Source organism: Jaculus jaculus, chromosome 8, assembly GCF_020740685.1.
Source record: "Jaculus jaculus isolate mJacJac1 chromosome 8, mJacJac1.mat.Y.cur, whole genome shotgun sequence".
Classification (NCBI taxonomy): Eukaryota; Metazoa; Chordata; class Mammalia; order Rodentia; family Dipodidae; genus Jaculus; species Jaculus jaculus.
Window position 1 is genome coordinate 122,154,581 of NC_059109.1, and position 24,462 is coordinate 122,179,042.

Here is a 24,462-nt window from a genome sequence, read left to right on the forward strand (position 1 = left end):
CTCGTGACAATCTATAAGAAGTGATTTATGGGTTAGGGAGATGGATCAGTGGTTAAAAGACCTTGCTTGCAAAGTCTGCTGGTGTGGGTTAATTCTCCCATATCTATGTAAAGCCAGATGCACAGAGTGGTGTGTGCATCTGAAATTTGTCTGCAGTAGCAAGAGGCTCTGGTCCACCCATCTGTCTCTCTCTCTCATAAGTACATAAATAAAAATATTTTTAAAGCCGGCATGGTGGTGCACGCCTTTAATCCCAGCACTCAGGAGGCAGAGGTAGGAGGATCACTGTGAGTTCAAGGCCACCCTGAGAGTACATAGTCAATTCTAGGTCAGCCTGGACCAGAGTGAGACCCTACTTTGAAAAAACAATATATATATATATATATATATATATATATATATATATATATACACACACACATATATATATATATATATATATATATATATATATATATTTAAAGATCGGAGGTGGGCTGGAGAGATGGCTTAGCGGTTAAGCGCTTGCCTGTGAAGCCTAAGGACCCCAGTTCGAGGCTCGGTTCCCCAGGTCCCATGTTAGCCAGATGCACAAGGGGGCGCATGCGTCTGGAGTTCTTTTGCAGTGGCTGGAGGCCCTGGTGCGCCCATTCTCTCTCTCTCCCTCTGTCTTTCTCCCTGTGTCTGTCACTCTCAAATAAATAAATAAATAAATAAAAAAGATCAGAGGTGATTTGGCAGGAATGGCAACTGGGATATTTTGTGTGGATACCTATGAAAGTTTGAGGGCCCCACCCTTTCTGGCCAGCTGCCTCTATAGGCACTATTTTGGGTTCCCCTGGATGAATCTTCTAGTTCTTTCAGAAACTTCACCCTGGGATGCTTGTAGAATCCTCCATTTGACTTCCCTGGCCTGATCCTTCCTTTGGAGATGCACTCTAGAATGCTTGGGAGTCAATACAGAGTGGCCACTGGCATCTAGGCTTGATGCCAAGCACTGCATCCACAATATCTTATAAGGGTGACTTTACCTTTAAGTCCAAAGGGCCATGCCAGTATCAATCCCCAACCTAGGACCTGACAGACAAAGCCCTATTCAGAAACATTCTGGTCCTATGTTGGCAAAGAAGTTTGTGTTGCTGGCACTCCTACAGGCATCCACAGGTAGGTGGCACTATCTAGCCACTTGAACTCTTCTTTCTGAGTTACCCATTCATTTGGGCAGCCTTTGTAGGCCCTTCAACACCCTTCCTTCATGGGAAGCATTAAGGAGACGCCCTGCAAAGGCCTTTCTTGAATGAAGTCAGCTGGGACATTGATCAAATTTGTCAGTGCATGTAAAACAATGCTGACTGGCTTGGAATTTTCAAATCTGCATAGCAGGGAGCCTTGTTCTCCAGCAAGTGGAACCTCAAGTCTTGCTGGGAAAGTTGCTGGGACATTAGGGAGTGTCAGAACTGATTCTCTGCTCCAGACCTGTCTCTGTGAAGGCTGGGAGGTGTCATTCAGGGTGTGTGTGTGGATGTATGCAGAGGGACCTCATTGGCTTGCGCAGTCAAGGCCATGATGGCTATATGCCCAACATACACTTCTCATACCCCTCCCACCATCTCTAGTGAGGCTACTTTTTGCACATAAAATGTCTCAGCCTCTTAACCCACACTGGTTTGATTGCTTGCAGGGTTACAGACTCTTTATGTCTTTCCCTGAAGGCAGGCCTAGGCTTGTGGGTCCTTGTCTTGACTGTGGCTTACACCATGGTTTTGTGTAGTGCGTGTGGGGTGGGGATTTTCTGTTTGGTCCTATTCTCTGGTAATCCTCACTCCAGTGCAGAAAAAAGTTAAAATCTCATTTTTTCCGCTTCAGGAACTGGTAAGCAATACATGACTTCAGACTTTTTTTTGTTTGTTTGTTTTTCAAGGTAGGGTGGCCTTGAACTCAAGGCAATCCTCCTACCTCTGCCTCCTGAGTGCTGGGATTAAAGGCGTTCGCCACCACACCTGGCTCGACTTCAGACCATTTGAACCGGGCTTATGAGTGTCACGGTGGCTGCTTCTCAGGTAGTTTTGACTTGGGGCAGCACAGCCCGTTTCTTCATAGCCAATGAACACTCCGAAGCTCACTCAGAAACAAGACGCTTCAACTGGAATAACTGTAATTGTCTGGTCTGGATCGTCAAGGAGCAAATCCTGACACACTGGCATTATGGCTTGAATGTGAAACGTCCCCCAGAGGCTCGTGTGTCTGAACACTTGGTCCTCAGCTGGTGGCACTGTTTGAGAAGGTTGGGGAGCCTTTGGGAGATGGAGCCTTGCTGGAGGAAGTGGGTTGCTGGGGTGGGGTAAGCCTTAAGGTTTTCTAGCCTAGACCCATTTGCTGCTCATCTTTTGTTTTCTGATTATGGTTGTAATGTGACTAGCTAGCTTTTTGCCCCTGCAGCCCGCCTTTCCTGCCATGTTGGAATGTGTCCTCTGGAACTGTAAGCTGAAAAAAGAAACACCCTTTACTTCTTTAAGCTGCTTCTTGTCAGATATTTGGCCAAAGTAACTAATACAACTGGTTTTAAAAGTAGGCATTAGGGACTAGATAGATAGATGGCTCAGAAGTTAAGCGTACTTCCCAGGTGAGCAAGAAAAGTCCATGGGGGCCTGATTCTCTGGCAACCATGTAAATAGCTAGGCTTGACTGTGCATACCTGTAACCACAGTCTTGTGGTGAGCAGACATGGTAGAATCACTGGTGGAGAATATCTTGGGCTTACAAGCTCCAGAACCAGTAAGAGACTTTGTCTCAAGGAAACAAGTAGATGAGAAACAGCAAAGGGACAACTAATATCCTCCTCTTGCCTCTGCACATGTATATGTACACACCACACACCCAGTCTACTACATCCACTACAAACACACACATGGTTAAAAAGTAAGCGTTAATATGATTGTTTTCATGGAGTTTAGAATAGGCTTCTTAATATATTCATGGTTTCAGATGTTATAATCCTGCAGGGGTAGTAGTAAGAGAATTGATCAACATTTCCTTCTCTTTCGGCATGGATCCCATGTGGCTCCTTTTGGCTCTTGTGACTGTGACACTATCTTTCCGGTTCTGTCAAGCAGGGCATGAGTTGTCAGTACATTTCCCCTCTACGGTACCCACAGTCTGTTTGGACATATGGTGCCTCTCCAAGGATCCTCTAGTTTGTGCTTGTTTCACAACCCTGGGGCAGCTTTAGTTATCTCTGGGGAACTGGATACCAGAGATGACTAGGTGTCCCTGAGGACCCTACTGGAGGCATTAGTAATGGCTGATTGCCCTCTAAGGCTACTCTCAAAAAGACAGATGGAGTCACCTTGGAGGAAGATTCCTCACCCAGCTTTTTTTTTTTTTTTTTTTTGCATAAAACCTGCTGGTTCTGACTCTTTAAACATGGCAAAAGTTCTGGGGGAGGCTTTAACCATCTTTCTAATCCAGGAACTAACAGTATTAAAGTGAGTCGTTGATGACCTCTGTCTTTAAATTATACACAACCAGTTAAGGTCATTTGTTGAACTGATTTTAAGAACTGTTTTTCCCCGAGGGTGCCTGGAGAACCGAGAAGACCAAAAATAGGAAGGAAGACCAAAGATTTTTCTATTTTTATAGGTTCTTTAAGTTATGTACTTTTTCTATTGGGGTCCGGAGTTGGTGGTCAGAAAGGGCTCAAATTTATCAGTACTATTTTGATTATTTCACAAAGGGAATGTATTCATGTGTCATTTGCATAATTAAAATTCAATTCAAGGAATAATGTGAAAACTTTAATCTTATACACTAGCACGAGTGGATATACTGGATACAATAAAGTGCCCTGAATTCAATTAAACCTGGAAGGCAACAAGAATTCTGCTGTGGCTCTTTTCAAGTTTTCCCTTTACACTTTCCCTGGCCTTTGAGCCATGGATACTTGATGCTATCAAACCAGTTTCATTCAAATCATACCTTGATAGATGTGAAACAGATCTTCCTAGTATTTGATGTGACAAGGTGTCCAAGGAATTGTCTGGAATACATTCCTACAGAGCTATGGTAGGTTTTTAATTATTGTGGCTCATTGAAAAAAAAATTGTTTGGTTACTCTTGTCTGTTTACTTGTTCAGATGAACTTTAAAATTATTTTTAGGTTGCCTACTAAAAAGATTCATGCGGATTTGATTGAAGCTTGATGAAACATATTCTTTTAATTTTGAGTAGAGCTGTCATTTTAAACTATTGTGATTCCTATTCTGTGGCTCATCTCTTTGTTTATTCCTGTCTTCTCCAAAGTCCTGACATACATAGCACTCCAGGGCTTCCTTTATGCCTGTGCTGCCTACCTCAGACTTCATGGGTTTTGTGCTGCTTTGTGAATACCATGCTATAATATGATATAAAATGTATAATTGATGCTATGCTCATGACTAAACTCATTAGATCATTCTGTAACTACAAATAGAGATGACACTAGCTTTGTATGTTTTATTTATTTATATTTTTTCTTTTTCTTTTTGATACAGGCTGTCACTCTGCAGCCCAGGCTTTCCTGGGCTCACTAGTTGTTACTAGCATATAGTGCCCAGTTCAGCCTTGAACTCGTGGCAATCTGCCTGCCTCAACCTCTCAAGTGCTGGAATTACAAAAAAAAGTGAGTTCCCATGCCCAGCTTGTTTTGTAGACTCTGTGCCTTCACTGAATTTTCCTATCAACCTTAATAAGTTTAAGATTATTAGCCATATGCTATTGAGTGGGATAATTTTGAAACTTCACTTACAAAAGTTATTGTGTAAGTTTAAAAGCATGCATGCAAACCAGGCATGGTGTCTCATGCTGATAAACCCAGGAGGCTGAGGTAGGAGAATCACTGTGTGTGTGAGGACAGCCTGGGCCACAGAGTAAATTCCAGGTCTGTTTGGGGCAGAGTGAAGTCCTACCTCAAAACAAAACATGTATGCAAACTCTTTGACATTGTTTTTTTATAGAAAGGATGAGTCTGTCTCCCCTTCTCCCAAACCAGGGCTGACCCCAGGGAATCCTTTGCAACCAACTGACTCTAATTGAGGTGATGCTGGGTAACTTTAAAGGTTAGGTTAGAAAGTTACTCAGTTCCCACCAGGATTTCTTAGTATGCTCACTATGAGTGAATCCAAGGGCCATGGAGTATGACTGAAGCATTTGTTCTGAAAAAGACACTTGAGCTGACAGCTCAATGTGTCTTTCAGCCAACAGCCAGTGCCAACAGCAGCTATAGGCAAAAGTCACTTGAACATCTAGCCCAGAGAAGACTTAAAGTTGAGTACAGATCCTGCTAACATCTAAGTAGCCATGTGAGACATTGAACAAGAGCTGTCCAAGGAATCCTTTCCTAACTCCTGACTCACAAAATCATGGCTAAAATTCAAATAATTGTTTTGGGTTAATTTGTTACAAGCAGTGGTGACTGTGATAACAAGCTCTTCTCTTGTTGAATTACATTAGCTGCACTGAGATCAGCCAGCAATACTAAATGATGATGATGATGATGATATAGGGACATTTGTGATTTCAGTGGAAGTAAGAATTTTCTTTGTTAGTATTTAATACGCCCACTATTAAGAACTCTAAATCTTTAGTGGCTAAGTGTCACCAAAGTTTATTTCTTGTGAACACAAAGTTCTGGGAATCCAGGTTACTTCCTGGAGCAACTATCCTCTATGTGGTAGTTCAGTGTAGGATCCAGGCAGATCCTGTGGGTAGAGGTTCCCCATCCCACAGTTGCACCAGCAACACGACACCTCCTCCATAGTGAGACAAGCAGAGGCAATGCTGGAGGTTCACTCACCAACAATCAAACACTTAGGTATAAAATTGAGACACATCAGCTTTGTTCAAGCTCATTGGTCAGGACTTGTTACAGGTCCCACTACTGTCAAGGAATGCTGGGAGGTGCCATCCTCCTGTTTGTCCAGATGGAGTGGGGAATAGGATGCAGGTGGACTCTGGTGCTGCTTCCCATTCATTATTTGAACTCTTATGCTAGCAAAGTATTATAGTTATTAGCTTGCTGAGGCTATTTTATTTAATCAGGAATCAATATTAAATTTTGTGAAGTGCTTTCTTGGTATTTATTAAGGTGACACTTTGTATTCTTCTTTAGACTCTTCATATTGCATTATTTATTAATTCCTGGCACAGTTAGACATGGTCTATCTATTTTAAAAAGTCAGCTGAATGTAACATTAAAATTTAGTAAAAGTCTTTGCATTTATGACTATTCTAGAGGCACTGGGAATGTTGTAAGATCTAGTTATTCATGCTATCTTTGCTTTATAATTCAGGTGCTTTCCCTTATCTGCATTGTTTTGGAATAGTATATACTGCACAAGAATTACTTTTTGTTTGAAAGCATGAATAAACTTAACTTATAAAATTAGCTGTTCTTCAGTTACATAAATTATTGAACATCATCTGAAGTCAAATATCTGTGACTGTGGAATGTTTTTAATTCAAACAAAGCATTTGAGGAAACATATCCATTTTTGTATTTTTTTTTAGGGTAGAATTAACCACTTAAACTTTTTTCCCCTTTGATAATGAATGCACTTAGGTATTCTAGATATTGAGTAGATTTGGGTGATATTCATGCATTTCCAAAATCATGTAATCAATCAAGATGTTAAAAATTATGAGTGAGAAGCTGGGTGTGGTGGTACACGCATTTAATCCCATTATTCTGGAGGCAGAGGTAGGAGGATCACTGTGAGTTCAAGGTCACCCTAAGACTACAGAGTGAATTCCAGGTGAGCCTGAGCTAGGATGACACCCTACCTCAAAAAATATATATATTCGTGAGAATTGCTCATAATGTCCTTTAATAATGCTATATAAATCCTTGTTCTTTTGTTTTTGCTTTTATCTTTCTTTTAAATTAAAAATATACTTTGGGGCTGGAGAGATGGCTTAGCGGTTAAGTGCTTGCCTGTGAAGCCTAAGGACCCTGGTTTGAGGCTCGGTTCCCCAGGTCCCATGTTAGCCAGATGTACAAGGGGGCGCACGCATCTGGAGTTCGTTTGCAGAGGCTGGAAGCCCTGGTGCGCCCATTCTTTCTCTCTCCCTCTGTCTTTCTCTCTGTGTCTGTCGCTCTCAAATAAATAAATAAATAAATAAAAATTAAAAAAAATACTTTGTATGGATGCGTCATGTGTTGGTAACATCTTTTCTCTCCTCTCTGCCCCAGTTCTATAGGGGCCCTCCTTAATGAGGTTGATGGTATTCCCCATGGGGTTGTGGTTTATATGTTGTGGGAGCAGCAGTCAGTTATGGCTGGGGGGGGGGCGGTGGAAGGAGGGAAGCAATTTATATCCCTCTTCTGTTTCCTAATGTTGAACATTTATGTTTTATCTTGATTAGACTTGTTGGCAATTTGTTTTGTTAGATACAGTAAGAACAAAAAGTACCTAGATTCAGTTATCAAATCTAGTGCCTTCTGTATTTATTTATTTATTGTTTTTATTGTACCATGTCTCCCTTTTCTTGTCTGGGACTTGATTTCATAGGCAAGCACTTTTCTGTGTTGCCTCAAAGAAAGTCTCTGCTTTTGAACTCCCACATCTTTTCATGTGTCTGGTGCTGTTTTCCTGTTTGTTCATCCTTGCAGGAGGAGTTCTGAACAGGCTCAGAGTTGGGAGCTGGCAGAGAGCATGGCGAGCTACACAGAAAGGGAAGGGGGTGTTCAAATTCGTTGCTACTGTTTCTGTTGCCACTTCAGAGAGGGCAGGGGGTTCAGCAGAGTGGGAACAGGAAGCTGAAGCTTTATTGGTACTGAAGAGATTTGTGTGCAACATTTCGTGTCGGGTGGAAACTCCACCTTGCTATCTACATCTCTATGCAATGCCCTCTATTGGGAGCCAGCTACCCACATGGTTCGCCAGAAGCTATGTCCTGCTGGAAAGAGACTGGGCTGTGATAATTAGCGCTGCAGGCACCTGCATGCCCCTGTGCATGGATTCTGGATAGATACCCCCCATGGTCCCTTACTGCCCAACCATCCCCATTGTGCTAAGGCTAACAGGGTCCTATGAGGAATCCTGTCTATCCTTTTACACTATCTATAAGTAGGTGAACTTGCTAAGTTTTTTTTTTTTTTTAGCAAAAGTATGGGATAGCAGGACTCCTGTTCTTAAATATGAGTGGCATATTAACTACACAACTCACAAGGTGAGCCTAGGACTGAGTGAAAACTCTTCTACCGGAGTCACTTTGCAAGAACTCCATTTTGTCCCTGGATTAAAAGCTCAACTGGACACCTGGCAGCCCTGTATGGTTGCTGGCAGATTATCAGCAAGAGCATTGTGCATTGCTTAAACCCAGTTTCCCAGCTAGTATTCCTCTAAAAAGCCAAACCTGAGAAAGTGTTTTCTTGGAAATATGATTCCAGAAAGCAATGAGGGTGGGGAGTGTTACTCAGGGGTGAGGAGAGGAAGAAGTAATATAAAGTATTCTATGGAATTCCATGCTTGAACAAAATTCTGTTTGCTTGTCTGAGACCATTTGAAAAGATATATATGTAATATATATATATATATATATATATATATATATATATATGACATAGTAATATATATATATATATATATACATATATATATATATATATATATATATATGTAATAGTCAGAGGTAAGGTAAAAGAAGGTATTTGCTTACAGCATCAGTCTTCTCTCAGCTACAGGTTGCACCTTGGGGTGTTAGCTCCCCCATATTCCTGTGTGGTACACATGTGACTGGTAAGTGGGTTCCTGTGGCATCTCAGAGCATAGGATTTGAAACCATGGGGAAGGAAGCAGAAGGCATAGAACCTGATCCAGGAGAGACACTGTGGGCTTCCCCTTCATGAAACCTGCAGAAACTTACTTGGAAATGGTCACCATCATACACATAGATAAGGGGTAAGGGGCCATGAGTACCTATAGTGGTATGTGCTTTATTCCACCTGTCTTGTATACATTCAACTGGCAGTAGACGCTCACCTCTCTCTGGGGGTGCTCCAAACAGATGGGAGGCATGAAAGCCACAATTTTCAGCATGCCTTTCTACAAACTCCTTCCTACCATTCTGTCTTTTTTTTCCCCCTAGTATCATTTCTTCTCCCAGGAAATAGAAATGGCTGATTGACCAATTTTCCGAGTGAGTACGAACCATCTGGAATAGGCACCTGGGAGGGATGAATGACACCAGCATCTTTGAGTCTCTTTTACATCTTTTAGGTAGAAAAACATGATTTAGCATCAACCACTGAGTGTGATTTGCATTTGAGCTTCTTGTATCGTAATCAGCAGCAATTCCTCTCGGTTTTACACAATGGTTAGTCTGCCAGGGCTCCATACTTTAGTGGAAAGGAATAGAATGGAGTTAGCCCTCATTATCATCGTGAATAAAGCCTCATGGCCCTTCCTGCCCTACCATAGAGGGATGTTTTACCTTCAAGCCAGACACATATGTCCGTTAGGCCTCTCAGCACTCAGAAGGAGGTAGTAATCCTTTATTATTATTTTTTTTAAACTCAGCTATCTCTTAAAGCCAGGCTTCAAACTTACCCAACAATTCAGAATAGCTACTTTGCTGGTAATTGTCTGAGATAAAAGGCTCCATCAAGCTCATGGACACTCAGGGAAGAGAGCACTATGATGCTGAGAGAGTATAATACACAAGATAGTGTAAACCCACACCTGGCTTCCGTCTGACTCAAAAGAAATGTGTTGGGGCCCTTCATTTTGGCTCTTCAGCTAAGAGCTTCTGTAGTGTTGTTCAATGGCACCAGACAATCCGCCTTCAGAGAGGGAAATGCACTGTGCTAAGGCTGTGATTGAAGCCATTCTTTATTAAGGTGTTGCAGTCACCTTCCTGTTGCTGGCACAAAGCATCCAGACAAAAGCAGCTGATGGGAGGAAAGTTTTTTTTTTTTGGGGGGGGGGTTTATTGGCTTATAGTCTTGAAGGGAAGCTTCATGATGGCAGGGAGAAGAAGGCATGAGCAAAGGCAGGGTATTACCTCTGCCACTGTAGGTGGAAAACAAAGTAGGAGAGTGACCAGAATTCTAGCAAGGGGAAGTTGGATGTAGCATCCATAAGTCCACCCCCAATAGCACACCTCCTCCAGCAAGCCTCCACTTCCCAAACTGCCATGGGTTGGAGATCAGGCATTCAGAACACATGAGTTTATGGGGAACCTCTGATTCAAGCCTGACATGAGGGAACTCATGTCACAAAAAATTTACATCTAGGTTCTGTAGTTGGAATGATTTTATTATGCTGGCTGATAAATTGGTTTATTTTTGTCTTTTGGGCATTGCTTGGCCAATTGATTGTGTTTTTTCCTCTTGTTCTGGATGGAAACCCCAAGTTCTTGACCCCTCTGATCTATGTGCATGGAAGGCCTTTGTGACTGACTGGCAGACTTGCCATTATTGTCACGGCTTTGCCCTCATTTCTGTTCTGCTCTTTCCACCTTTCTGTATAATTGGTTTCTTTCCTTGGCATGAAAGAAATAAAAACTTTAAAAAACATAGAAATTTGTAAAGAATTCTTCTTGTCCTCTGTGATGAAAGATGATTACTGATAATATTCTGATAGTTTTAGTGCATTTGTGCATTTTTTTAATCTTCTTACATGTACTTTTCTATATGTTTTCTCTACCTAACTGTATATATGTTATAGGTTTTTGAATCTGTAATGTTCCCCCATAGGCTTATGTGTTGAATGCTTGTTCCCTACCACCTGATGGTAATTTTGAAGGTTAAGGAACTTCTAGAAGGAAGGGCCTAGCTGGAGGAAGTATGTCACTGGAGGCAGGTCCTTTGAGCATTATTGTCCTTGCCTATCCCATTCTTTCTGTCTGATGGTCAATACTGTGTGAAGAAGCAACCACAAGGTCCTGCTCCCAGGCAGGCCTGAAGCCATGCCTTTTCTGTCACAATAGACTGAAGTTGCTCTGAAATCATGAGCCAAAATTACCCTCCTCTCTTATTTCTTCCAGATTTTTAAAATAACAATAAGAAATGTAATTAATATACCATGCATTCTAGATGTTCCTGAATAACTAAACTTCATTCCAATTTTGGTTCCATGGAGTATGAAAGCTCCAAGTTCCCAAGGGATTATCATTCCATTCTCTTCTGGTCCCTGTTATTCCATTTCTGGATGTCATCTCTTTAGGTGCCTGCTGCTAGTGAATGTCAGTGGCGATTACAGCTAAATTTCTTTGCTAAATTTCAATAGAAAGCCACTTAGGCAAAACTAGGAGGAGTCTTGTAATAGTTCCTTTTTTGTTGCTTGGATAAAAGACCCAACCAATAAATAATTTAGGGAAGAAAAGAGTTTATTCAGGCTTAGAGTTCCAGAAGGCAGAGGTTATCATGCTAGGAGAAGCACAGCAGAAGCCGGAAGCTGGCTTCATGTCACCATATCACCTTGGAAGAAGAGAAAGAAAGAACAGGAAATGGGGCCAGGTTATAAAACCTCAAGGTCAGAGCTAAGAAGATGGCTCAGTGGTGAAGAGGGCTTGCTTCCTTAGCATGGAGGTCTGAGACCAAGAACCCATGTAAAAAGCTGAGTGTGGTCATGCATGTGTGTACCCCCAATGCACAGGGTGTGGGACTTGCTGGGGCTCTCTGACCAAAAATGGCTGCTCTGTGTTGAGGAAGACACCCTATCTCAAGGAAGTATGTGGTTGTGCCATGAAGAAAAGCACCCACAATGTCATTTGGTCACCACACACATATGCACACAAACACAACTGTGTACCTGCACACACATGTATATACCACACATAACACACCACACTACACATAATACACACACACACATACACACATACACACACACACCAATTTTAAGACCCACCTTCAATAACAACTTTCCTTTAGCAAGGCTCCACCTCCCCAAGGCTCCACAACTGTTTTAAATACTGTCACAAAATGGGGATTATGTATTCAAACATGTGTCCAATAGAGACATGTTACATTCAAACTACCATAAATATAGTTGTTTTTCCAAAAGAATAAGGGTTCAAATATCTCTAAAATTAACCACTGGATTTTCTTCCCCTATGCCACTGACTTCCCCTCTATACTTCTTATCACTTCCAAGTAGTTTATAGGGCATGAAATCCTTCTTCTTGTCTCCTTGCATGGCAACTGTGTGGCCTCCTCCAATACAGCTTATGGGACTGATGGTTTCTAGGTCTCCTGGAATTCTTGAGCTCTTGAAGTTACAAGATCATCTTCAACCAAGCTAGAGCTACTGATCAGAATGCAATCCATGAGTCCTTAAGATTAAGGTGGGCCATACTCAAGCTCTAGCATGAAAGCCAGTCCAGGAACCACTCAGGCAGCCAAGAGACCCCCTGAATGAAAGGGACCCATTTCTGCCTGTCTCTCCAGGGCTGACACAGACAGGACGACATATTGCTCACTGTTAATGTTGACCTAAATGTTGGGGTGGCTTCTTTAGCCTCACTGGGTGGGGCGGGGGGTCTTTTGAATCTTGATGCATCCAAACTAGTTTAGTCTCCAGTTCAGGAATACTGTGACTATGTCAGAGAAGACAAAGGATTTATATTTAGGCATTTTTTTTTTGCATGGAAATATGACTCCAGCTTGCTGTTAAGTGAGATGAAACAGGTCTCAGCGTGCATGCATGTATATTTATGGTATAAATAATAAGTATATTTTGAAAATATTTATTTGTTTGAGATAAAGAGAACAAGAAATGAGGAGGATAAGAGGGAGAAAGAGAGACAATGGGTACACCAGGACCTCTTGCTGCTGCAAATGAACTCCCAGATGCATGTGCCACTGTGCACATCTGGCTTTATGTGGGTACTGGGGACTTGAACCTGGACCATTGGACTTCGCACACAAGTGCCTTTAACTACTGAACCATCTCTATCACAGTAACAAATGTTTTTTAAGTGGTAATTTTTGCTTTATGCCTCAAATAGCTGTGTATTTAATTCTAGAAGATGAGAATATATTTCTTTTGTAATAATTATTTAAAACAAATTTCTACTTTGGAAAGAAATGACATGACTGAAAGTATTTTGGTTATTAGATATTATGTAATTTTTTTTTCTGTCTTTCCAATTTTCTTATTTTCTTTTCTCAGTGTCACCTATCACATTTGTTGCCAATGAAAGAATAATTATAGCAGGCAGAATTAGCATGATTAGTATGACCAAGGACAAAGTGACAAGGATGATCAGCTGGCTGAACATCAGGTTCTCCAATCAGGACTCAATCTGTGAGGCACATGGTCCCTAGTCTCTGTGGTTCAGGGGGTCTTGTGGGAAGTGCATGGAGCTTCTCCCTGGAAGAGGATCCCTGATACAAAGAAGAAAGTGAACTGAGGGCCCGGACCTGTCCCTCTTCTTTCCAGTTTATGCTCAGCTTTGAATGGGCACATTCGAAGGATATGGGGAGTCGTTAAACTCCCAGGAGCTGATTGTGACTATTTCTTATGTTTGTTCAGAAACTATAAAGAATGCACATTACAAGTCAGAGATGAGCAGCTTCATTAGTATGATAACTGGTATGTCCCTACCCACTTTCTGTTGACTCTCTAACAAAAATATTTTAAAGTGCCTGTCTCACTGTAGCATTGTAGCAGATACCTTCTCATAACTGGGATAAAACACCCCACCAGAAGCAACTTACAGAAGGTAAGGGTTTGCTTCTGGCTTACGGTTTTGAAGGAAAGTTTCTTATCATTGCAGGGAAAGCATAGCATGAGTAGCTGGTTCACATCATCACGTATCAGTAGGAAAGGGGCAGCAAGAGTGAGCTAGCGAGCACTGGCAAGGTGGGTGGGGGGCTCAATTTTAAATTACCAAGGTCCACCTCTCAGTGACACATCTCATCTCATTAGCTGAGAATCACATACGAGACTTAATTACATATACATGAGGCTACAGGGGGGCGTTTTATATCCAAGCCTAACAGGTGTTTAATGCTTTCGTCAGGGGGCAGCTGTTTAGCATGCAGGGTCCTGGCTTCCATTCTTTACCTGGCATGTTTCAGCATTCCCCCAAAGTGAAAAATGCAGATGACACTGATGACTCTTTTCATCAGCTCAGTGTAAACTCGTGGAAAATCTCTTGATGTTCCTGTGCCTCAACTTCCTCCACAACAAAGAAAGAATCAAGCTGGGCGTGGTGGCTCATGCCTTTAATACCAGCACTCAGGAGGCAGAGGTAGGAGGATCACCATGAGATCGAGGCCACCCTGAGACTACATAGTGAATTCCAGGTCAGCCTGGGCTAGAGTGAGACCCTTCCTTGAAACAACAACAACAAAAAAAAAAAAACCCCAAAGAATCATATGTATGTCCCATGTGTTATGAAGATTAACTCAGCCAATAATATAAAGAAACCTAGTCAATGATAGTTTTCCTTCTACTGCTTCCATTTGTTTCCATCATACCCCTACCCAACATCAGGAAGACACCAGTACGAATATCTTAGGAAAACATGAATCTCAGGGTCACAGCTTTATTGTATAGATTTTTTTAAACACAGCCATATTACAAACATTGTCAGGGAACATTTACAAGAATAAATAAGATGGACTTGCAGGTGTAAAAAGATTACACTTCACTGTAATGTACAGTCAAAAAATATATCTGATATTCATTGACCTGACATTATTTACCTTCTGCTTTTTTAAGCTAAAATTGGAAAGAAAAATGAAAGAAAAAAAAAGAACATCAACAGCACAGTGCTGGCTTTTTTTTGAAGTTGATTTATTTTGTTTTCTCTTCTCATACGTGCTTTATCTATCAAACACCCAAACTGTACAAGAGCAGGCCATTGGGATTTGTGGAGGAGGCTGCAAATAGTGTGGAGACTTTGGTCTCATGCAATATCATGTGCCCTATGGATATGAAAGTGTCAACCTCACTGGAATGCAGTGGGAACCTCATGATAGCTTCTTAGAGAGCTATGCAGATACCCAGTAACCAAGGCAACAGTAAGGGCTTTGACTGTACTTCTGATTGACCACCGGGATGTGTGGAGTGAAAAGAAATGACTTTGAGTCTAATTACCAGTATGGATTAACCTGGGCTAACCTGAGAGCCACCTGGTGATGAAATGTATGCACCAGGAATTATTTCAATCAGGTGCTATCTGAGTTCACTGTGCTTTTGAAGTCTTCTCCAACAGGTCTTGAGTGGGGTGTGGGGGGTGGAATTTGCCTTTGTAGATAATGTGCATGGTCATGAAGCCCTGTTCTGGCTGCTACCTGGACCTTCATTGGTTCTGTCACTGAGCACCCTGATAGCCAGTGGGTCTGGACATGGTTGCCCTCTTCAGAGATGTCAGTAGGCATCAAATCTATGGCAAAGCAGCTGCTTCCTCCCTTCTGGTGTTTGGTGATAGCCAGCCCAGATGAGGCCAGGATATACAGCCAAGAGCATCTTGACTACTGGTGTGGGAAGACTTGGGTAGGAGATCAGGAGACTTCTACTTGCAAAAAAAAATCATGACCTACTTAGGTCTATGTTTTGCAAGTATGGGCTCAAACATGATACCTGCTCTGCATGATCTCACCCATCCCTAGGGTGGAAGTGACCTAATGACCTTCTCAAGTGGCATCTGGATACTGCGGAGGAGTGTCTGAGCTGGGAAGGTATCCACTCCGGCAGTAAACAGGCTCTTTTCTTAAAGCTACGGTTTTATCACTGGTCCAAACTCCACTCATAGAACACTTGTAAACTGTGCTTGACTATGTTCAATGATCTGTAGCCCTATATATGTTTTGGGTACCTGTCCCTTCAGGACCTTGATTTTAACTAGGATGAAACTATGCTATCCTCAAAACCTTCAGAAAACCATATGAACTTTGATCCAAAGGATACCTTGCATCATTAATATTAGGAACTGGGACAAGGTGGGCACTGAGATTTTGTTTGAACATTAGAGAGTCTGTTAATTTGTACTCACAAGCCAAAGGGCACTGGACTACTTATAAGGGACTCAACTTTGTGACTTAACACTTCATTTTACTCTTCAAAAAGTCCTGCTCACTGAGGAACAATGACTTACATTAGTTACCTGAGCTCTGACTGCCCTATCTTCAAGGCTCCCAGACCTTCATTTCTGGACATTTCAATCAAGGACAAGGGTCCACACTCTACTACCTAGAGCATCTCTCAGGCAAGGGAGACCCATGGTCATGTAGCTTCCAAAGCTCTTTTCAGTTCCATGTTGACTCTTCCCTATCCTCTACGTCAGCCCCAGTATATAACCATTCATCTCTTGGATGGAGGGGATACCAGGCTTGAGGGCTACCATTGTGAGTACTGATGTCTCCTTTGGAGACTTCATGTTTTTTATTTATATTTTCTCCCACTTCTGGAGGATGGCAGGTTACTCTCAAGAGATCATCTTGATCTCTACAAGGTAGTTGAACAGCTGGCATCATGTTGAAGTCTATCCTTGGTTACATAAGAAAATGATCCATTCATGTGCGCACCTGTAATGTATTTCTGAGGATCAGATCTCAGGATCCTGAGATGAAACCACTGTCATCTACAGTTCAACACCAACCTCTCTCCCTGCTATTCCGACAAAATGTACTATCAAAAGGCAGCTCTCTACTAAGTAAAACCAAGGCTTTGCATGTTATAATTTCTAGATAGGTATCCATGGACAGCCTTCAACAGGGCACTTGCATGGCAGGATATGAACAAGGTAGGAGCTCATCTGGTCTCCACTACTTGGATTTACTGCTTCCCTATGCTGTGATTTGGAGCTAGACAGAAGTTGAGGAGAGGATCCCACTGGTTGGGTGATGGGAAAGTCAAGTCAGGGCTTTGAGATGACATGACCATTTGTGTTTTGCCTTCGGATACATCCTACACTGCATTAGGAACTTGAACCTGGGAATCTTGCCCCAGTCTAATGTGTTGACTTTGTGTCTTAGGATCAACATCACGTTCATGCTTAGCCTTAAGGACTTGAGTCTACCCATGTCATTCACGGTATCACTTCTGTTTCAGCTCAGTGTCGATGGTCTGCCTGGCCAGCTAGCAGCAGGCTAAGGAAGATGGCTTTCATTATTCTGTCCCCAGACAGTTGAAGGCTAGGGCAACAGTCATGTCCTTCAGTGTGTCTAGATCTGGCTGGGCAGTCACTGCTCCAGAAATGGCAGACGTGTCTGAATGCTCCTCCCTGGGCCTCACTTGTGATGCTTGCACTGACATCTGTGTGTGTCTGTAGGACTTCATTCCAGAACTGAGGAAATGTAGATTCTGATGAAGATACTAGTGAGCCAGCATAGCAAACAGAAAGGGGTGCTGGATAAAGATGACTGGTTAGTGGGAAATGATTATCTTTCCTTCAAGATTTGCTCCAAAGCAGCACCCTTACTCTCAATGGGTCTAGAAAGTTCTATCTATTCTCTGTCCTGTGAGGTCATAGAAGAGAACAGTCTACTCAACAGCCTAAAATCATCCTGGGCTCCAAGTATACGTCAAGTTCCAATTTCCCTTCTTGTTTCCCCACCTAAAGCCTCCACATCAACCACTTCTAATGTAATTGAGGCTTTTCTCATTGTGTTCCTTTTCCATCTATCATTTGATACAATATCATATAGTTTGGATTCAAATCACAGACTGAGATCTCTTCTCTCAGCTCCCCATTGTGATGCACAATGACACAATCATCTATACTTCCTGGTAGTAGCTCCTCTAGGGTGCTCTATGCTGCAGGATGCCAGAGCTTAAATATGGACAAGGTAAAGTGAGAGGTCTTCTGGACTTCAGTCTTACCCCATCCATGGTGAAGCAATCCTCAGATTTTCCCCCATTAGCATCCGTAGGACTCTACCCAGACCACAGGAGCCAGCAAGTGCTCAAGCGTTTGCTGAGTAAGACATCATGCAGCTTCCCGCTTTGCCCTTCAGAGTTTTGTGGGCTTGCCCTTTACCATGCCAGATGACCAAGTCTTCATCGTTCTAGTGGGTTCTTTCCAGAACTCACTGGAATAAACCTGAGTCTCGGGAGTGGTGAGGCCAGGGTACTCCCACAGCAGAGGATGGCAAGCTTGCCTTAAACTTGAGTATAGAATGGACTTCTGGAGGCAGCTTCAGGGCCAGACACAGTGCTTCAGATAAGCATATTGTTTCAAAGAGTCCATCCGAATAGACTGAGCAAATCAACAGCCTCATGAGATACAGGACACATTAAAAATATAGTCATATTAAATCTAATCAGTGTAACTCAGGAAATGGAATTCAAATATTGCATGACTTGTTAAAGTAAAACATGAGGCTATCCAGTAATTGGAAGCTTATTTTTTGTCTGCTTTGGGTTTACCAAGAACTAATGAGTGATTGTTTTCATTCTATTCTTTGCTGTTATGTGTAACCCTATGGAAAAATGTGAGACACCATGGTGGGAGAATATTATCTCTGTGATCAGAAGAACAGTTTAAGTCCTGGATGGCTTGTGTGGGCAAATGACTTCTCCCTGTGGGTGCTATTTTTGCTCACCAGTAAAATGATGGCTAGAATCACAGACCCTTCTCAGGAATGTTGGAAGTGTAAGCTCACATGTGAGATTCTCTAGCAGAGTCCACTGGTTCCACGGGATGGTTGAGCTATGGTGGGCCGTTGCTCAAGTCCACAGCAAATGTCCCCCTTCTATTTCCATAGATGAAAGCCTGCTGTGGATGCCTCAAGGCTTAGGAGTCTCTGGCTAATTCGCGGTATTCACGCCAATAAGGCTGAAGGGACACAATGCTGGGATGCAGCTGAGATCCACCTTGAGGCTATCTATTCCATAAACACATACAGGTGGAGACAGTTGTTGGCCTCTCATTAATACCTGGTACCTTCTCAATATAGAGCACATATTTAGGAGATGCACAGGAAGATCTTAGCTAAGTAAGGGTACTCCTTGGCACTCATGAAAGAGTAAAGTGTACCCTGTAAGTAAGTTGGGGTCAAAAGAGGCCTTAGGAAGGTGGAATCTGCTTTGGGGGGACTTCCTGGGCAAAGGGTCAAGTCTAAATTCCCAAGTACCACTATTCATTTCATCTAAGCTGTGCAGCATATTGTCCACATGGAAATTTAAAGATGTCATCTCCATCTGTAAGCCATTGTCATTGTGTATACACTGGTACAAGACCAGTCCACTTCCATGCCTTCTTGAGAGGCTGATTGGAGCATGAGGAAATGGGATGAACTGCCCTTTGTTGGGTTTCCCTACCATGGCCTGCATTTTCACATGCTTCCTTTCCCCCGAAGTCATGCTATCAATTCCCACCATGTGAAATGAAAGGAGCTACTGGCATTTTTTAATCTGGCAGCTACTTCACCCGTTCCTGAGCAGAATAAATCCTAGGATATGTGTTAAGTAGCCCTCCCTCCACCTTTCCCCTGCCTGGATGGGCAAAGATATCAGAAAATAGCATGGAGCAGGCTGATTTGCCATGCTACAGGCTCCTCGAGGCTGGAAACAACCATGTGTGGTGGGAAGCTACAGCCAGGGAAAGCCAGACAGACCCAATGGGAAGTGGGCCCCAGGGACTTGTTCAAACACACCTGAGAAGAGGCTCATCAAAGGAGAGGAGTAAGTCATCGAGTTCCTCTGCCTGCCTTTGCTTTGAGATGCTTCCTTTGAACCTCCAAAGTAACAGACTTCCTTGATCAAGTCTGGTGTCCTTAGACTTCCAGACAGCGCCCAAGCTCATGCCAGCAGAAACCGATTCCCCAGGCTCCTTTCATGTCCCGTTCTTTGTGAGCTTGGAGGCCAGGGTTGTTGACCCTGCTCGGTGGTAAAGCAGAGACCCTGGGTTTCTCACAGGAGTTGAGTCTCATGATCCACTCCATATTTTGTTCCAGCAACAAAATAATGAGCAGACAGACAAATAGATAACATATTTAAAGCAGACGCTTTAAGAGAATTGTCTTCACAGTGTCTGATGACAGGAAAAGCAGAAACTCTGCTGGTCCAGAGGAGGCCTTCTCTAGTACTAAGCTGAGCACATCACTGCAAAGCTCCCCTGGCTGCTGGTTGCCTGCACGGCAATGCCCGTACCCTCCTGGGGCATCTCTTGTCTGCTCTGGCTTACCACTTACCATTGGCCCTGACTTGCTGCCTTCCAGCTGGGCTGGCCTCCCACTTCTGTCCCTCTGATGTCTTTTCACACCTCTTTGCTGCTCTGTATGCTGATCCCTCGGCTCGAATTTCACTTTTCTTCTTTTGGAGACTTAGCTAGACTGGATGTTGCCTAGGAAGCTGTAGGCAGGGTGAGTCACGGAACACTTGTAGTTTCCTCTACTGTTGTAAAATGGTTCAGCTTCCCTAACAGGCGGCAAGGCCTGAAGGGTAAAACCTTGGTCTTATTGGATTCTATGCCTCTCCTACACTTCTTGGGGCTAGACCAACCCACAAGACAAAATGTTCTAGATCCCAGGCTACCACTACTGAGGTTGTCAGATATTTTGGCCAAATACCAGTTAGAGACCAAGGTAGAGAGAATCTTCCAGGCTGGCTCCCTTTTAGCCTGAGGGAGTATGAGAATTTTTTTTTTTTTTTTAACCAATGAAGAAATTAGGTAAGACTAGCTTTTCTGGGGATCTGGGAATGGGTTAATAAAATATAGCTGAAATTCTGAGCTTCCCAGAAGAACTGGCATCAGAAAGAAAGCATTAAATTTCCAATTGTGGAGTTTGCCCAGAAGTTTCTAGCCTTGTTTTTATTCCGTAAAACAATTGTTTGGCTGAGAACGGATGGAGAAAATGGTAGGGACATTTAATTACCATTGTCCTCATTTTGGAGACTCAGAATTTCATTGATAAGGAGGGAGCCTTGGTTTCCTCAATTGCAAAATGGACATGATAACAACTTCCTACTTGGGTGTTAAGGGCTCTAGTATGTGCCACATGGAAGGTGCCAAGAATGACACTTGGTTTGCAGAGATGCTGAACTTCCTTCACTTATCTATGTTAGGCAATACGAAGAACCTCAGGCCTAACCCCCTTGGCGTGTTCTAAATCAGTACATGGCGGGGCCATTTTCAAGATGGTAGCTGGATTTCTTTAGGAAGGCATTCAAGCTTGGTGAGAATCATGTGCGGAGCTGGTGCTCTAACTCCCCCAGCAACCAGGAGCCCACTTCTGGACTAGCCTGTCTCTCTCTCTTTCTCTTATTCTGTGGCTTTGCTATCCCACTGGGGGACCTTTCAAAGACATGATTCAGAAAAATAAAGGCCCAAGAGATTTGTCTTCTAGCTATGCCCATCCTTCCTTTTTCTTTGACATAAGAGAATAAGAATTTATACCCTCAAAGAAAAGTCTCTTTTCACATGTACTTGGGAAAATAATCACAGCATATCATGTTGGTCCTTCCCATTGGAAGTGCCACCTAGGAGATACAGGGGTTACACTATACAGGTCATCCAGAACCCTGCTCCAGGATGGTGGCCCCTTTAACAAGGTGAGGAGGAGGATAAACGTTCCCTATGGTTCTTCCCAATTGACAGCCATAGCAAAGCCAAGAAAACCTTTGTTGAAATGTGCTGTGCACCCAGCTGGCTGGCCAGTGGATGACAGGAGATCAAGGCTTGTCTGGAGGAGTTGTACATAATGGTAATAGTGGGCGAAGCCCCATGCAGGTTGAGTGTGAGGATGGAGAGGGCCTGAGCTGAGGTCTAGGGGACATCCAGAGGTCACACTGATCCAGACTAGCAGGTGTCTGGTGTCAGAGGTCCCTGAAAGAGACTGCTGAAGACAATAGACATGTGACCTCCATAACACCATTTTTTTTCCCAAAATAGCATGGAGGAGTAGAACCCACATCCCCCAGTAATCCCAAGAGAAGGACTGCAATGGAGGAGCTGGTCAGCCTCCCACTGTCCAGCACCTGCACCATCAGCTTGCCATGAGATTCACAAACTCAGAAAGGACAAAAGCAAGAGGTCTGGGAACCAGAAGTTCAAGGCCTTCCTTGTGGGTGCACTTCTGCATAGGCCCGAGTCTGGTCAGGTGTGGAAGGGAAGCCTGGGTCCTGTCACAGTAGCATCTCTCACAGCTACAGGAGACCTCTTAGGAGGCGCAGAGCCCACTTCAGAACATGGGACTGCCAGTCTGCTCCTCGGAGTTGGGCATGGGTTCCACCTCTGAGCCCCAGAGCCCAGTCACTGCCATTCGTAGAAAAGGGAGGGAGGGGTCAGCCGCAGCAGCCTCTGGATTCTGGCAGGTTCCCCATCCCACTGGACTAAAAGGAGCTTAAATATTCCAGGGCCACTTCATATACAAATTTATACTGTTCCTGAGAGGAGGATAGGAAGAGAGATAAAGACAAAGAAAAAAAAAGAGACAAGAGAGATGGAAATGGAAAAATTCATTAGATTAGAGATACACATTTTGGAGAACACTTTATCTACATCCATACTACAAGTCAAGTCCAAATTACTCATATGTGAATGTCCTTCAACAATCTCTCTACTTCCATCCACACTTTCTCAAACACCCAGCTGAGACCATTCCCTTTCACATTGCCATTTGTGCATATGAGTGCTTCTCAAATTGTAACCTGCTTGCAGAGCATCCAAGGATATGTGTTAAAAATGTAGATTCTGATATAGTCCATTTTTGAGTGGGACTCAAGAGCCTGTGTCTTTTATAAGCTCCTGGATAATGCTACTGCTTGCTGCTGGTCTGTGGACCACATTCTAAGTAGGTACTCATTTTTGAGTAAAATCGCACCTTGAGTAGGTTTAAAGACACTTGTATTAAAGTTGCTTATATGATCTCTCTCCACTGTTGTACCTGGCCTTATAATCTGGGGCTCTCAATTCCCACTCTCCTTACCATCCTTTTCCCAGTGTCCTAATTCAATGCTTTATATTGTAAAAACTAGCATAAGTGAATTAGAATAGGCCTGGGCAGTGTCGAAAACATAATTCACACTCTACCAATCCAGGGTTCTTCCTAGAAGCCTGAATTAGTGACATTTTCCTAAGGACCACACAGAAAGTGAAACAAAGTAGGTATACTGGGATTAACATTTGGATTGCCCTGCAGGATAGAGAAGTTTGTGGGGTTGGAAAGAAATAGGGAAGGTGGCAGTATGCACAAAGGACATTGATCATTCTCAGTAAGCAACTAGCTATGGAAGGTGTTTAATCCCAGGGACCTTCAAACCTTGAATGTTGAGGAACTGTGCTTGGAAACTCACCAGGGTCTCCACCATGTTGGATTTGTTGTTGCGAAGCGTTTTCACGATGTGGAACACATCAATGATGTTTTGCTGCTGGATCATCTCACACACACTGCAGATGGCACAGAATGTTCCGCTGCGGCCTCCTCCATTTCTAAAGGCAAGGTAAAGGGGTGAGCTACATCTCTAGGTGCCTAGATACCCTAAAAACCTGCTTATCCTAAAGCCACATGCAGGAGTGACATGCTTGCCTGTCCTGACAAATATGTGCTGGGATAAGGATGCAGGGCTTATTTAGCTGGTGCCATGAGTTTTGGGTTGAGTCCCATTTGGACAATAGTCCTTGTTTGATTTTGGGAAAGTCACTTCCCTTGACTAGACCCCAGGTTCTTTATTCAGCTAATAAAGAGATTAAACCACAAACCTTGATAGGATAACATCATGTTTTTTTGTACCAATCATGCCTACATGCATGTCCAAAAGGATGCTTTAGGTCCAGGTGCAATCCAATAAAGATAATGGAAATAGCCAGGTGATTTTTCTACTATTTCCTTCTGTTTTCCAGTAAGGATAGTGATAGAGTCTTAGGAGAGGGCCAGTGGCCCAGAGGTTGGCCTGGGAGCATGTATACTGGATGACTAGGTGTCTCTTTGTACATCCTCTTTAAACATGATCCAACTGGTCTTGAGTATAAGGATGTAGTGTTTTTGGCATGGTTATTTCTCTATTGCCCCTTCTTTCTGAAGCTGCATACATCATCCTCATGAAAGCACCCCTCAAACTCTTATTAAAAATTCCCTTTAGGAATCTACCTGATTTTGAACTCCTGGGCATGATGCCAAGAGCAGCTAATGATTTCATGTAATGGTCTGTGTCTAAAGAACATCTGGGCAGAAACTAATGCACTCAATCTCCCAGATGTTCTATCTATAGGAAAACTAACAACCAGATGTTTCAAGCAGAGACAATTGTCCTCCATTCTCTTGTGGATGCTTTCATTCCAATGACTGTTAGGGGACCTAAGGTCCTCCTTAGGTTCCCAGCTCTCCATTGGTAGGATGACATTCTTGTGCTGGTTACCTTGGCTATGATAAAAAGATACTCAAAAAAAAAAAAAAAAGAAAGAAAGAAAAGAAAACAAGCAAACTAAATATCCAACTGACCAATCAATCAAAAAAAGAAAAACAGACTAGAAAATAAACACATGAAACAAGAACACAGAATCCAAGAAGATGAGATGCAAGGATGTCTCAGATTTGGGTGGAGTGAGGGG

At 42.9% G+C, this 24,462-nt stretch overlaps 1 protein-coding gene across 5 annotated transcripts in view; it reads right to left on the reverse strand.

Annotated features, from left to right (window-relative positions):
* Window positions 1–14,480: 14,480 nt before the first annotated feature.
* Window positions 14,481–24,462, reverse strand: part of Ptprt (protein tyrosine phosphatase receptor type T) — a 1,232,244-nt gene continuing 1,222,262 nt past the window's right edge. For all 5 annotated transcript variants that reach the window (XM_045155759.1, XM_045155757.1, XM_045155760.1 and 2 more), the window contains exons 31-32: window positions 23,208–23,343; window positions 14,481–22,298 (exon numbers count right to left, since the gene is read on the reverse strand). In XM_045155759.1, coding sequence (XP_045011694.1) covers window positions 22,245–22,298; window positions 23,208–23,343 — 190 coding nt within the window. In that variant the 3' untranslated portion in view covers window positions 14,481–22,244. The remainder of the gene's footprint in view (window positions 22,299–23,207; window positions 23,344–24,462) is intronic.